We start from the raw sequence: 16536 nt of genomic DNA on the forward strand, positions 1-16536 counted from the left end.
CCTGAGCATGAGAGCTGATTAATTGACTCAGGTAGCGGTGTTTACAGAACAGAGCGGGCAAGCGAAATTCAACCACCCAATCACAGACTAGCATTTAGAGGGCGGACCTTCTGCGATTGGCCAGTGGTAGCACTATAAGCAGTCAAATGAGGCTGTTAAACCAATGAAATACAAAGCATTTGTTTTGACATGTACCTGAGCCAATGACAGATAATATTAATAAAAAATGAAACCAGTTCACTCCAAAAGGAGGATGTTTAAGTGTCCGTCCTAGCATTGCGTGGATGGAGGACAGGCAACTGAAAAGCCGGACTGTCCGACCTAAAACCGGACGTCTGGCCACCCTAAGCAGCAATGAGGAATGCCTTTAGCCCGCCCTCCTTCAGACACAGCCAGTCATGTCTGTTTAGGTGCCAGGCTGGCCGATAGCAGAGCCGATAGTAATGTTCATCAGAAGTACTTGGAAGTCAACGATTGAAATGATGCGCTACCTCAGGACTGTGAATACGAATGCATCCCGAAACCAGTCGAAATCCCCCATCAGGTTCAAAGCATTTGAAATCATTTTTGAGTTGATAGCACTTTACGAATCTGGAGCTCCGTCGTCTAATTACACTGTTGCTTTTGAGCGATCATTTCTTGTTTTGCCTGTCAGCGGTGTTGGATGGGAAAAGGCTCCGCGCCTCTGTCCCGCTCGCGACGCGCCATATGGCTAATGGCAAACGCGTGCGGCAATTAACGGCCCTGATTAATGAAGAATAGCCTAATCGCAGACTGGTAATTGTGCCTCTATTGCAGCGCGGGCTCAGCAGAGGAGCTCGGCGGCAGACGGAGGAAGGGAAACGAAACAGGGGGGAAAAAAAAGAGATGAGGGGAGGAGGATGTTTACACATTTTGTCATCCTACAACTGTCTCTCTTTTTTGGCACGTTATGAGACACTAGTTGGATTTAGACCCAATAGAGATAAATGAAGGGGGTCTCAACACATGCTTGCTGGACCTTACGGGCAAGTTCCTGTTCCAGAGACGCATGGCTTGGACGATACCTGAAAATTGTGAGATGCAGAGTTTGTTTGGGAGCGTATGGTGCAGTCAGTCTTTGTCACAATTTTCTTTAATGGAAGGAATTACCTTTTCCACCAAAAGAACTCTGGTTCTTGAACTGGTTCTGTTCAGCTTGCATTTCCACCAGTATTGGGAGCCAAGTATGCATCATCAACGGAGGGCGTTGCGCAATAAAAGTATAGAGTAGAAATGTGATGGCGGAGCATGTAGATCACCTGCGAGCATTTGTGCTGTTGTTACAGATGTTCGTTTTTATGCAAAAAGCATCACTCAATTATTGGTGATAAGAAGACGTCGATGGCGACTCCGTTCCTCATGTTTGTTGTTTTTTTATGCATTTTCTCCCCATTTTCCTCCCGATTTAACACACTCAATTTGTCTTCCACTGCTGAGAGATACCCGATTGCATCCAAGGAGAGCAAGTCGCTGCACACGCCCCTTCCGACACAGGTACACAGCCCTCCTCTTCTCGCCCGTGCATTCTGCACAGGCGTCTCTCAGGGTCCTCACACAGCGTATGAAGATCCCACCCCACACACAGTCCGTCACATTAGTATCTGCTGCAGGCACTGCCAATTGTGTCCGCCAGATGGCGCTCAGACGACCGGTGGCAAGGCTGAGTTTTGACCTAGGTGTGGTGTACTGGCGCGCCATTGTTGCTTTCTTAAGTGCGATCATGGGAGAAGCGTTTTGCGCTTCGCTCTCACCGCGGCACTGCTCGAGTGGTGCGATAAAACATCACTAAAGTGTTCCACAACACAAATATTTGTGTGAAATAATTATTAAATCCACTCTAAAAGCTTCCACATATATATTTCTTTAGCTGTATCTAATTCATGTGTGGTGGTTATGCAGCTCAGGGTGCTAAGAATCCGCTTCTCGTAAAAGTTGAAAAAGCTTAACGTAAAACAAGCGCAACGTTGCTTAATGTAATAAAAAATAGACATAGGAACACTAAACTTCTCCTAGTTATCACAGGTTATAAGTGCTCTGTACTGTCAAAATTCATCAAGAAGCCTTGTTAAGCTAGGTCGCTTTTACCATGTCATATCAAACAGTTCATCTCATTTGAGGCGCTTTGAAAATATCCGCGGCAAACTGATCAAAATTCAATCGGATGAACTTTAAAAGATGTAAGTTTTGCACCTTCTCATGTGAAAGCACACAAACCTCGATGCTTTGACACACCCACAAATGACGTCACGTAGTATTCTGTGGTGCCAGCTGCAAACACGTTTCGAAACCTCTTTTTTTAGTCGAAACACCAAACCAGTTCAAAATCAAGTTGGCAAACCGGAACGGAGCCTGTTCCTCGTCGGTGGAAAAGTGGTATCTGTGGTACGTGTATGGACGAGAGTGCATTACATATGCAAAGAGAGAGCGAGCGAAAAAAAAAGCAGGAGGAAGGATGAGAGAAAGGAGAACGTGGGCTCCCGTTCCCTCACATATGTCACTGTCAAAACTCAAAGTAACCTGCATTCATTAACGGAAGAATAACATGTACATTCTCATTGAGTAATGAGTTTTTCCTTGTCCTAATTAACCGAGCATGAGCGGGCTATTTTTAGGAAGAAAAACTGTTCAAATGCTCCCCGCTTCAGCCCGAAATAGATGAGCGCCCATCTCCACAACCCAGTTTTAAGTGCCAGGAATTCATCTTTTGATTTTAATTAAAAGTGCATGGCTTTCTTTCGCTCTCTCCCCTCCCGGAGCGGAAGAGTGGATGACCTGGATACAAAGAGAAGGTTGCGCTGCAACTAAAACAAACGTATTGGGGTCCGGCGTCCTTTCATTTCTCATTCCCTGCCTACCAATTCCTCACTGTAAAGGTGCCTTATGCTAAGTATACACTACACAACTTTCAAAGTGTTCAGATAGATGTACAGTTCACACGACACGACTTGATCTCTTGGAATCGGGAGTCTTTTAAGTTGTTGTGGAATCACAGACGAATCTGTCTTGTCTCCCAAACTAATTATTTTCATGAAAACACACGCGAGAAGTGAAAACGGGTTAAATTATACCATGTCCAAAAATGCTAATCAACAAGAAGCAAGCTATCAAAGTTGTTTGTGCGCTGATTGTGAGGAGGAGAAAGTCAAGTCAGACTCCAGGACCAACAGACCAAAAACCCCTGTTGAGCGACCCGAGGGCGACAGTGGCAAGGAAAAAGCAATGAATCTGATAGTGGATTGGGCTACACGACCAGCAGCGTTCTTCAGTTCTGCTGTGAGAGTTGGCGGTAAATAAATATTTTTTTTGCAATGCAACATGGGTATTATGGTTTGGCATGGACAATAAGGTCACAAATACTGTAAAGCTTGTGCGTGTGCTGATGTATTTTGAAAGAAGCTATATTATGCCCCTGCTCCACACATTTACAACTCCTCCCCCGGGTTTCCCATGACTCCATATCTTGTGTTGCTCCGTATCATTGGCTGTAGCTCGACTCCACACTCACTGCAGATCACAACCTGATCGCAACACCTTTCATACTACATGATTTTGAGTGTTCGACCAGTCCGGATATTTAGCAAGCTAGATATTTTTCTTGAGTCTGCGAGCGACTCATGCCGTTGAACAGTTCACATGTAGCGATCAAAAGCCGATTTCCGAGCCTGACTGAACAACGATTTGCCATCGAGCTGGCACATCTAGCGAAAATCATTGCAAAAATTGTGTAGTGTGAACTAGGCATTAGGAATCTGATTCCTTTTTAAGTGTGTGTGTGTGTGTGTGTGTTTTTCCCACAATAAGCAAAAACAAGTTTGCTGATCAAAGGCAGGCGGCACCAAGGCTCGGTGGGTAGCACTGTCACCTCACATCAAGAAGGTCTAGGGTTCAGTTCCCAGGTGGAGTGGTCTGTGTCCTTTCTGTGTGGAGTTTGCATGTTCTCCCTGTGTCCATTGAGTTTCCTTTGGGTGCCCTGGTTTCCTCCCACAGTCCAAAGACATGCAGTCAGGTTATTTGGAGATAGTTAATTGCCCCTAGGTATGAGTGTGTGTGTGTGTGTGTGTGTGTGTGTGTGTGTGTGTGTGTGTGTGTGTGTGTGTGTGTGTGTGTGAATGTATGTGTATGTGTGTGTGTTTGCCCTGTGATAGACTGGCAAACACACCCAGTGAATTGTACCCACCATGACCCTTATTCGGATAAAGTGGTGGTAAAACACTCACTCACTCATTTTCTTAACCACTTATCCAGTCAGGATCGCGGGGGGGTGCTGGAGCCTATTCCAGCTTTTCAATGGGCGCAAGGCACACAGTAACACCCTGTACGAGGCGCCAGTCCATCGCAGGGCAGACACACATACACACACCCATTCACCTATAGGGCAATTCAGTGTCTCCAATTCACCTCACTTGCATGTCTTTGGACTGTGGGAGGAAACTGGAGCTCCCGGAGGAAACCCACACAGACAGCATGCAAACTCCACACATAAAGGACCCGGACCGCCCCACCTGGGGATCGAACCCAGGACCTTCTTGCTGTGAGGCGACAGTGCTACCCACTTAGCCACCGTGCCGCCAGTGGTAAAACAGACAATGAATAATTGATCAATGGGAATTACAGCCATAAAAATTAAAAACAGGGGTGCTAAACCACCTCTATTAAACTGGTCTACTATTAGACTAACTAAGAATCCAAAGAGGCCAAAGAATTGCAGCTGTGCCAAGTGTAAAGTTCAGCATCCAGATGTAAACTGAGAGCAGGTGATGTATAATGGTGATGGTGAAAGCATTACAAAGTGAGAAGTGTGTGTTTAAAGGGTCACTTAAAGAAAAATATATACTGTGTCTCACCTGCACATGATCTCATGCGTTAACAGCACTCGGCACATTTCTGGATTCTTGTCTTGACCTTCATACATTATAGCCTGAAAAAGGAAAGAGAAAAAAACAGTAAAATAAATTACTTTCAGCCTTAACCAGATGTTAACACTGATGTGAACATGGTGCTTGTAAATATGCAGAATTCTTTCTAACACACGAAGTAAAGAGCTTGAACAATGGGAAGGACTGCGCTTATATTGGCACCGGTTCCCTAAAACCAAAACATTACATGAAACATCACACCAAGCACAAAACCACTCCACTCTCTCTCTCTCTTCCACTCCCACACACTTCTCTCCAAAGCTTAATGTGAACCTTATTCCATCTGGCAGAAAGCTTTCACCAAATGACCGTATGTGTCATGGGAACGATCCGGAGCATTCCAGCATCACTGGCTTGGGACGCTCTGTTCTACCCGCTCTGTGCGCAGAATTACACAGGCCTTCCTTTATACCGACCAATCAACCCATTGCGGTTGCCCAATGTATTGTGGGAGGTCCATCACCAACCTTGCCGATTTCTTAGAGGCCAAACCCACTTTACCTCAGCTATGGAAGTGCTTTGGTGAGCAGCCCATGTTATGCTATGGCCATATTTAATACATTACTGTTACCAAACATTTTAAGGCCATTTTCACAAACAGAGATCCTCCTTACCTCTGAAGAAGTCAGTCTAATAGTATGTAGTCATTTATCTGTGTTTTCTGCATTTAACACACAAGAAAATCATTTAATGGCTTTGTATCATCACGTAACCCTAAACAAACCAGGATTTGTAAATATTTTTTAATAATCTTAGGAAATACCCATTATATTCTCTTGTCATCCCATATAAGCAGGCCTTATAATAAACTGTTAGCTCATATTTGTTGTAAGTAGACACAAGCGGGAATTAACAAAGTGACAGCTTTCTAATTATAATTCTCAATACAATTGTATCAGGCATATTATTAATTTATTAGTCATTTATCATGTCAGAATGTACAATAAAATATTTCACTCACTCACTTTCTTTCTTAACCGCTTATCCAATCACGGTCGCTGGGGGGTGCTGGAGCCTATCCCAGCTTTTCAACGGGCGCAAGGCACACAGTAACACCCCGGACGGGGCGCCAGTCCATCACAGGGCAGACACACATTCACCTATAGGGCAATTCAGTGTCTCCAGTTAACCTGACTGCATGTTTTTGGACTGTGGGAGAAAACCGGAGCTTCCAGAGGAAACCCACGCAGACACAGGGAGAACATGCAAACTCCACACAGAAAGGACCCAGACCGCTCCGCCTGGGGATCGAATCCAGGACCTTCTTGCTGTGAGGCGACAGTGCTACCCACTGAGCCTCCGTGCCGCCCACAATAAAATATCATATGTGCAAAATCTATATTTTCTATTATTTATCTAATAAAAAATGGGATCTGATGTACTGTATGTCCAGGCAGGCAGATTGCAGGCTGGCTAGACTAAAGTAGTTTTTTTTACTCTCTTTTATATAATGTAATAAACTAATTATTTTTTTATTTATTCAATCATTTATCAATATTTATTTATTAATTAGAATTTTCTTTTATTATTATATTAGTATTTTTATTATTAAATTTTATTTTAATTAATTCACTCAATAAATAACTTTTATTTATTTATTTATTTATTTATTTATTTATTTATTTATTTATTTATTTATTTATTTATTCATTATCTTTTAGGGAGGGTGTCTATTTTAAATAAATTGAAAATTTATTACGCTAGACCACCACTGAGTAAAAATCTCAGCAGTGCTATTGGCCAGCCGGGCATCTACACAGACTTGTTTGTTTGTTTATTAGGATTTTAACGTCATGTTTTACACTTTGGTTACATTCATGACAGAAACAGTAGTTACTCATTACACACAAGATTAATCAGTTCACAAAGTTATATCGAACACAGTCATGGACAATTTAGTATCTCCAATTCACCTCACTTCATGTCTTTGGACTGTGGGAGGAAACCGGAGCACCCGGAGTAAACCCACGTGGACACAGGAAGAACATGCAAACTCCACACAGAAAGGACCCGGACCGCCCCACCTGGGGATCGAACCCAGGACCTTCTTGCTGTGAGGCAACAGTGCTACCCACTTAGCCACCGTGCCACCCTCTATAAAGACATGATTGACTATATTTGAGTGTTTTCCATGACCAGGATAAACTCTGACCAGGGTTTTCTATACCTACTGTATAAAACTTCCAAACCTACAAGCTTTACACTTTAACATAAAAGATCTTAAGGTTAGACAAAGGTGAGATCCACCACCTGGAAACACTGTGGGCAAGGCAGGAATACACCCTGAAGGGGGCTCCTGTCCATAGAAGTGCCACGCACACTTACACCTAGAGACAATGTACAGTTGCCTATCCATCTTCATGTTTTGGGACGTTGAGAGGAAACTCGCCCAGATAAGGGAACACATGAAGCTCTTTGCAGGCTTCTATCTATCTATCCATCCATCCATCCATCCATCCATCCATTCATTAGGAGGATGTCTATATTTTAAACAAACAGAAAATCTAATATGCTGGCCCCCCACCAGGTTCAAACCTCAGCGGTGCTATCGGCCTCATACTTTATAAATTAGTTTTTGGTCTAGAATGTATTGCTCAGTGCTGGGAAATGTACAGTGATCCCTCACATGTGTTACAGATGCTGTAAATCCAGATGTGTTAGAAACAATCCTGGAGTATTTGTTTAAGTCTAATTAAAAGAAGGCTGTGAAAGACGATGCACTTGACACTTTGATAGAAGCACAGTACAGACTGCTGATTTACTAGGTCATGTTGGAAGTATCTCAGATAGATGCTGTCCTATCCATACATCTGGGAACACAGACAGGAATTAAATAAAGTTGAATAATGTTTTGACATGATGGATGTTGATAGGTTTCAGCTGAAAAATATTTGTACACCACACCCTGCTCATGACATGAGCCATGTGTGTGTGTGTGTGTGTGTAATTTGTTGAGTACGACAATTTGTTGTTCCTGGAATTTGTGTAAATTCACCAACTATAAAATTGCTGAATAAAAAAATTGGATTATGCCAAGTGTGTATTTAAATGTGCACGTGTATGTAAGTGTTAACGTGTGTGTGTGTGCACGTGTGTGTGTGTGTGTGTGTGTGTGTGTGTAGCGAGCAGTTGGGCTGCCAGACTGGAGCGTAGCAAGCCATCTGGCCAAGTCAACACTTTATCCAAAAAAACCTCAGCTTTGTTTCCACCCTTCCATTTCCACACAACACGTCCCCCACAGCCATGAATCACTTACCCTAGCACAAACATCCATACTAACACACACTCGTGCGCTGTAGTGCTTAACCATCATTCACAACCAGAAAAATAGCATATATTAATGAGATGCATTTCTGTCACAGTGACAACACCTATTCAATTAACCACATACACCGATTAGGCATAACAATATGACCACCTTCCTAATATTGTATTGGTCCCCCTTTTGCTGCCAAAACAGCCCTGACTCGTTGAGGCATGGAGTCTGACATCTTTCTATCAGAACCAGCATTAATCTGTTGGATCAGACCACACGGGCCAGCATTCGCTTCCCACTTGCATCAATGAGCCTTGGCCGCCCATGACCCTGTCGCTGGTTTAGCACTGTTCCTTCCTTGAACCACTTTTGATAGATACTGACCACTGCAGACCGGGAACACCCCACAAGAGCTGCAGTTTTGGAGATGCTCTGACCCAGTGGTCTAGCCATCACAATTTGGCCCTTGGCAAACTTTTTTCCTGCTTCTAACACATCAACTTTGAGGATAAAACGTTCACTTGCTGCCTAATGTATCCCACCCACTAACAGGTGCCATGATGAAGAGATAATCAGTGTTATTCACTTCACCTGTCAGTGGTCATAATGTTATGCCTCGTTGGTGTATTATGTTTAAAAGAAACAACCCTTTTAAATCATTTAAATGGGCCATTTCACTGAATGGGTGCCATTTGTGTGTAGTAACTTGATGAAAATAAACTTCATTTTTTATCTTTGTTCAACACTGAATCTAGTAACACACACAATTAATTACCGCTGGTTTACCACTGTTCCTTCCTTGGACCACTTTTGATTGATACTGACCACTACAGACCGGGAACACCCCACAAGAGCTGCAGTTTTGGAGATGCTCTGACCCAGTCGTCTAGCCATCACAATTTGGCCCTTGCCAAACTTGCTCAAATCCTTACGCTTTCCCAATTTTCCTGCTTCTAACACATCAACTTTGAGGATAAAATCTACTCAGAATGTGTATTGCTCAATCTCAGGCAACTTTATAGGGGTTGGACAAAATAACTGAAACACCTGGTTTTAGACCACAATAATTTATTAGTATGGTGTAGGGCCTCCTTTTGCGGCCAATACAGCGTCAATTCATCTTGGAAATGACATATACAAGTCCTGCACAGTGGTCAGAGGGATTTTAAGCCATTCTTCTTGCAGGATAGTGGCCAGGTCACTACGTGATGCTGGTGGAGGAAAACGTTTCCTGACTCGCTTCTCCAAAACACCCCAAAGTGGCTCAATAATATTTAGATCTGGTGACTGTGCAGGCCATGGGAGATGTTCAACTTCACTTTCATGTTCATCAAACCAATCTTCCACCAGTCTTGCTGTGTGTATTGGTGCATTGTCATCCTGATACACGGCACCGCCATTGGATGCACATGGTCCTCCAGAATGGTTCGGTAGTCCTTGGCAGTGACGCGCCCATCTAGCACAAGTATTGGGCCAAGGGAATGCCATGATATGGCAGCCCAAACCATCACTGATCCACCCCCATGCTTCACTCTGGGCATGCAACAGTCTGGGTGGTACGCTTCTTTGGGGCTTCTCCACACCGTAACTCTCCCGGATGTGGAGAAAACAGTAAAGGTGGACTCATCAGAGAACAATACGTTTCACATTGTCCACAGCCCAAGATTTGCGCTCCTTGCACCATTGAAACCGACGTTTGGCATTGGCACGAGTGACCAAAGGTTTGGCTATAGCAGCCTGGCCGTGTATATTGACCCTGTGGAGCTCCCGACGGACAGTTCTGGTGGAAACAGGAGAGTTGAGGTGCACATTTAATTCTGCCGTGATTTGGGCAGCCGTGGTTTTATGTTTTTTGGATACAATCCGGGTTAGCACCCGAACATCCCTTTCAGACAGCTTCCTCTTGCGCCAGCAAGACGTGCACCAACAATTTGTCCTCTTTTGAACTCTGGTATGTCACCCATAATGTTGTGTGCATTGCAATATTTTGAGCAAAACTGTGCTCTTACCCTGCTAATTGAACCTTCACACTCTGCTCTTACTGGTGCAATGTGCAATTAATGAAGATTGGCCACCAGACTGGTCCAATTTAGCCATGAAACCTCCCACACTAAAATGACAGGTGTTTCAGTTATTTTGTCCAACCCCTGTATATATACAGTATATATATATATATATATATATATATATATATATATATATATATATATATATATATATATATATATATACTGTATGTTATATTTCATTGTAAAGTGTCGTGTTAGAAAGTAGGGGCATAAAAAATACTTTTACATTTACGTTTTAGGGTTTTTTTATTAACTTTTTAAATTATATATCCTAAATTAGCAATTAGATCAATGTGCAGGACACTTTGCTCAATTGAAAAATGCATTTTAATGCAAGTTAATTTTCATATACATTTATACATATAATATCCTGGGGATGGAAATGGCCCCAATTCAATGCAATGGCCCAAATACATTTTAATTTCTCTGTTTTCCCATGCACCGGATTGCTGAAAAACTCTGGTGATTGGTTGCATGTGTTTGTTTGGTTTTGAAAATGGGGGTCAAGGTCCTCTGAAAGTGTGGTAGCATGCATCACTGTCTGAGCCCAGAGTTCCAGCCCTAAGGCTCTCTAAGAGAAAAAGAGAGAGAGCGAGAGAGACAGAGGGGCCAAACAAATATGTCCTCTACCCTGCTACGCATTTGTTTCCTATGTAGGATTTGCCATTTATCAGAGACGATGCATCTACCCGCACCTGAATAACACTACCTAGTGCACAGTGCCTGGAACAATGTCAAAAACAGCTTCCTCTGATGTTCAGATCATACCACTAAACAATGACTGTTTAACCTTGTGTAGCTTTATTGACATTTAGATTTTCTGACCCTTTGTTGACTTTAACAGTGTCCATGCCTGAATCCTATTTTTTACATTTTTATTGTGTTTGCAGTCCTGAGCTCAGCTACTACTGATACTGATATGATTATTTTATTCGGTTACCATTAGTAACCAGTAATTTTTATAGTTTAATTATGAATAACAACTAAAGATGTTATATTGTAATTACATAGCATGTGTAAGTATATATTAACATATTATATTAATATCTGAAAGCACACACATATGTATATGTATACATATATAGTGGTTGGGACAGTGATAACCTAGTGGGTAGAGCTTTGGGCTATCAAGCAAAAAGTTGAGAGGTTGAATCCCAGCTCTGCCATTCAACCCCTGTTGAGCAAGGCCCTTAACCTTCTCGGTTCCATGCAGGGCCGGCGCTAGGGGGGGGCTGAGGGGGGCATTGCCCCCCCCAAATTGTGTCTTTGCCCCCCCAAGCACAATGCAAGCAACGGCTATTTTTAAAATTATCTCTGAACCAATCACAAAAATGCATTTTGTTTTACAGTGTGAAGATATTTCCTTGCTTATTCCTGATTGGCTCTTTGAGTCATATAAAAATCGGCAGACTGCCCCAAACAGTTCAGTTCGGCAGTATATGTTCTGTTAGTGTGAGCGAGAGGCAGGTATACTGGTAAACACTTTTTTTTTACAGAATTAGTATTCTTTTGTTTTCTTTATATTTTAATTTCCCAATAATATAAATATTCTCACTCATTCCTATTTCCACGTTTGAATATTCTCAGTCTGTGTGTAGGTACATTTGTCAGCTTTGACTTAAATTTGTATTAAAGCCTTTCAAGAAATAGAGTTGTTCTATTAGTAATGGCAATTTAATTAAGGGGGCGTATTAAAATGAAATACAATTAGATAATCTTTTTTCTCCATTTACATAATCAACATGTATTTTTTAATCATTGGGTTTTAAGTTTAAGTTCGAAAACATGCATTTTTATTTCTTTACCTCATACATCACTTTAAGCCAGTATCAATAGCTTGGCTGTCATCATTCATGCACAAATCAAGCCTTGAATATATTTCTGGCTTCAAAAACATGACTATCAACATGCCCCCTCATTAGGTTTTACTGCCCCCCCAAGCAAAGCAGTCCAGAACCGGGGCTGGTTCCATGGTTGCCGTACCTGTGCTCTGAACCCAGCTCTCCAAACAGCTGGGATACGCGGGGAAAAAAAACATTGCACTGTACATGTGTATAAGTATATATGACAAATAAAGGCATTCTATAAGTAGAGACAACAAATAATCAGGACGTATCGGTCTATTATGATAATTCACCACCACTGAGACCAGGCGTTTACACAGACATGATTGGCTATGTCTGAGGAAGAAGGGAAGGTTGCCTTTATCAATGTATTCCTGCCTTGCAGCCAGTGTTTTCCACAGAACAAAGCCCAGCAGTGACCCAGACCAGGATAAAGTGGTTGATGAAAATGAAAATAAATGAAAAAGACATAAAAAAAAAAATGATTCCAACAAGATTAAATAAATGTGATTAGACAATCATGTAATAATTATGTCCGACTCAGGTATGGCTAATGCAAGTCAATTATACAAGTGGAACATACGTTCATTCATTCATTGTCAGTTTTACCAATGTTTTATTTTACCCAGGGTTGCTGTGGGTGCATTTCACATGGCGAAAGACAGGAAAACACCCTGGACAGGTCACCAGTCCATCACAGTGCAAACACACACACACTCATATCTAGGCCTAGGGTGGCTTTAGTATCTTCAATTAACCTGACTGCATGTCTTTGGACTGTGGGAGGAACCCGACGCTCCCGGAGGAAACCCAAACAGACACGGGGAGAACATGCAAACTCCACACAGAAAGGACCCAGACCGCTTTGGGAATCAAACTCAGGACCTTCTTGCTGTGGGATGACAGTGCTACTCACTGAGCCACCATGATGCCCAACATATGTTTACAGAGAATTATATAATAGTAGCCTTAACACATATGGCTGGCTGATAGCTGGTCAGGTATAATAGTACTTTACAAGTTTTTAGAAATCTTATCATCCTCTAATAATTCAGACATCAAATGTGATGCGGCGGCACGGTGGCTAAGTGGGTAGCACTGTCGCCTCACAGCAAGAAGGTCCTGGGTTCGAACCCCAGGTGGGGCGGTCCAGGTCCTTTCTGTTTGGAGTTTGCATGTTCTCCGTGTGTCTGTGTGGGTTTACTCCGGGTGCTCCAGTTTCCTCCCACAGTCCAAAGACATGCAAGTGAGGTGAATTGAAGATACTAAATTGTCCATGACTGTGTTCGATATAACCTTGTGAACCAAAGAAACTTGTGTAATGAGTAGCTACCGTTCCTGTCATGAATGTAACCAAAGTGTAAAAACATGACGTTAAAATCCTAATAAACAAATAAACAAATCAAATGTGATTGGTCTCAATTTATGGAGTGAACTGATCCAAATCCTAGCAGTTTTTCCTTAATATGAAAAACCCTTCACTTTATCGCTGTGTTGAACTAAACAGCTTTATAGCATTGTTTCCCATTTGTTGAGCCACAAGTGTTTATATCTAAATATTTACATCTGAGCACTATTAAGCCGGGGCTAAGTGGGCAGCACTGTTTGATCCCCAGGTCGGGTGGTCCGGGTCCTTTCTGTGCAGAGTTTGCATGTTCTTCCCGTGTCTGCGTGGGTTTCCTCCGGGTGCTCCGGTTTCCTCCCACAGTCCAAAAACATGCAGCCAGGCTAACTGGAAACACAAAATTGTCCTATAGGTACCTAGCCGCTAGGATGCATAAACCAGTGCATTGTAGTGCCGGTCCCAAGCCCGGATAAATAGGAAGGGTTGTGTCAGAGGGGCATCCGGCGTAAAAACTGTGCCAAATCAATAATGCGGATCAAGATCCGCCGGCAACCCCTAACGGGAGCAGCCGAGGGAGCAGATATAGCACTAAAAATGGTTCAGACCAAGCACAGAAGAGAGACTCATGTCCATCACATCCCAAACTGACACATAACAGGATATGTCTAATGCTGAAGATTCGTCTCCCTTTACATTGAATTTGTCCCAGCATGAAGAAAGCAAGACTAATAAATCTCAGCACCGTTTCTGCATAAAGAGAGCACTTTGGTTCCAGCTCTGGTCAGAACACACACACACACACACACACACACATATACACACTAACTCCCAGGCACGAGCAACAGGGGAGTTGAGGTGTACCTGCCAGCTTCGGGTTGGAGCACTGTGAACAAAGAGCTCCTTAAGAACGGCCAGGGAAAGCGTGAAACCTGCATACTCCTGGCCAAGGCTTGTGCAAACCTTACACAGCTTTCAGTACATATTTTATTAAGTACTTAATGTAAATCTGAGCTAGATGTACCACTGACAGCCAACATGCTCTGCCATGAAGCGACAACTGCATCTGAAGAGTGTAAACAATTCACTAGAAACACATAAAAACACTTCTTCTCTTAGTGGGTGTCACCAGCAAACATGTCATGCACAGTGTGGGACTGCGTGCGAGTCTGACTTGCCTTTGTTCTGCGGCTCAGCTGTTGTGAAGCAGCGGGAACGCGGAGACTCTTTTCCGCTATCTTTATCTGATATGTCTCCGGCTTAAGCATTGATCACAGATATGGCTCGTCAGCCTGGCACCCTTCTTCTTACCTCTGACTTCATTCTTTAGTTCACTGAGTGTGTGTTTGCGGGCGGGAGAGGAGGGGGTACGGGATGTCAGAGACGTCGCTGAGCTGGTCTTTTTAATATTCTATATTTATTCTATGTACAGTGTATCACAAAAGTGAGTACACCCCTCACATTTCTGCAGATATTTAAGTATATCTTTTCATGGGACAACACTGACAAAATGACACTTTGACACAATGAAAAGTAGTCTGTGTGCAGCTTATATAACAGTGTAAATTTATTCTTCCCTCAAAATAACTCAATATACAGCCATTAATGTCTAAACCACTGGCAACAAAAGTGAGTACACCCCTAAGAGACTACACCCCTAAATGTCCAAATTGAGCACTGCTTGTCATTTTCCCTCCAAAATGTCATGTGATTTGTTAGTGTTACTAGGTCTCAGGTGTGCATAGGGAGCAGGTGTGTTCAATTTAGTAGTACAGCTCTCACACTCTCTCATACTGGTCACTGAAAGTTCCAACATGGCACCTCATGGCAAAGAACTCTCTGAGGATCTTAAAAGACGAATTGTTGCGCTACATGAAGATGGCCAAGGCTACAAGAAGATTGCCAACACCCTGAAAGTGAGCTGCAGCACAGTGGCCAAGATCATCCAGCGTTTTAAAAGAGCAGGGTCCACTCAGAAAAGACCTCGCGTTGGTCGTCCAAAGAAGCTGAGTGCACGTGCTCAGCGTCACATCCAACTGCTGTCTTTGAAAGATAGGCGCAGGAGTGCTGTCAGCATTGCTGCAGAGATTGAAAAGGTGGGGGGTCAGCCTGTCAGTGCTCAGACCATACGCCGCACACTACATCAAATTGGTCTGCATGGCTGTCACCCCAGAAGGAAGCCTCTTCTGAAGTCTCTACACAAGAAAGCCCACAAACAGTTTGCTGAAGACATGTCAACAAAGGACATGGATTACTGGAACCATGTCCTATGGTCTGATGAGACCAAGATTAATTTGTTTGGTTCAGATGGTCTCAAGCATGTGTGGAGGCAATCAGGTGAGGAGTACAAAGATAAGTGTGTCATGCCTACAGTCAAGCATGGTGGTGGGAATGCCATGGTCTGGGGCTGCATGAGTGCAGCAGGTGTTGGGGAGTTACATTTCATTGAGGGACACATGAACTCCAATATGTACTGTGAAATACTGAAGCAGAGCATGATCCCCTCCCTCCGGAAACTGGGTCGCAGGGCAGTGTTCCAGCATGATAATGACCCCAAACACACCTCTAAGACGACCACTGCTTTATTGAAGAGGCTGAGGGTAAAGGTGATGGACTGGCCAAGCATGTCTCCAGACCTAAACCCAATAGAACATCTTTGGGGCATCCTCAAGCGGAAGGTGGAGGAGCGCAAAGTCTCGAATATCCGCCAGCTCCGTGATGTCGTCATGGAGGAGTGGAAAAGCATTCCAGTGGCAACCTGTGAAGCTCTGGTAAACTCCATGCCCAGGAGAGTTAAGGCAGTTCTGGGAAATAATGGTGGCCACACAAAATATTGACACTTCAGGAACTTTCACTAAGGGGTGTACTCACTTTTGTTGCCGGTGGTTTAGACATTAATGGCTGTATATTGAGTTTTTTTGAGGGAAGAATAAATTTACACTGTTATATAAGCTGCACACAGACTACTTTTCATTGTGTCAAAGTGTCATTTTGTCAGTGTTGTCCCATGAAAAGATATACTTAAATATCTGCAGAAATGTGAGGGGTGTACTCACTTTTGTGATACACTGTATGTACTCAGCTATGC

At 43.1% G+C, this 16536-nt stretch overlaps 1 protein-coding gene across 1 annotated transcript in view; it reads right to left on the bottom strand.

The window, feature by feature from the left end:
* Positions 1-16536, bottom strand: part of ebf1a (EBF transcription factor 1a) — a 220317-nt gene that overhangs the window by 187017 nt on the left and 16764 nt on the right. Inside the window, exon 6 of the mRNA XM_062999912.1 lies at positions 4866-4939. Within this exon, the coding sequence (XP_062855982.1) occupies positions 4866-4939 (74 nt within the window). The remainder of the gene's footprint in view (positions 1-4865; positions 4940-16536) is intronic.

The sequence above is a fragment of the Trichomycterus rosablanca genome, chromosome 8, assembly GCF_030014385.1.
Source record: "Trichomycterus rosablanca isolate fTriRos1 chromosome 8, fTriRos1.hap1, whole genome shotgun sequence".
Taxonomy (NCBI): Eukaryota; Metazoa; Chordata; class Actinopteri; order Siluriformes; family Trichomycteridae; genus Trichomycterus; species Trichomycterus rosablanca.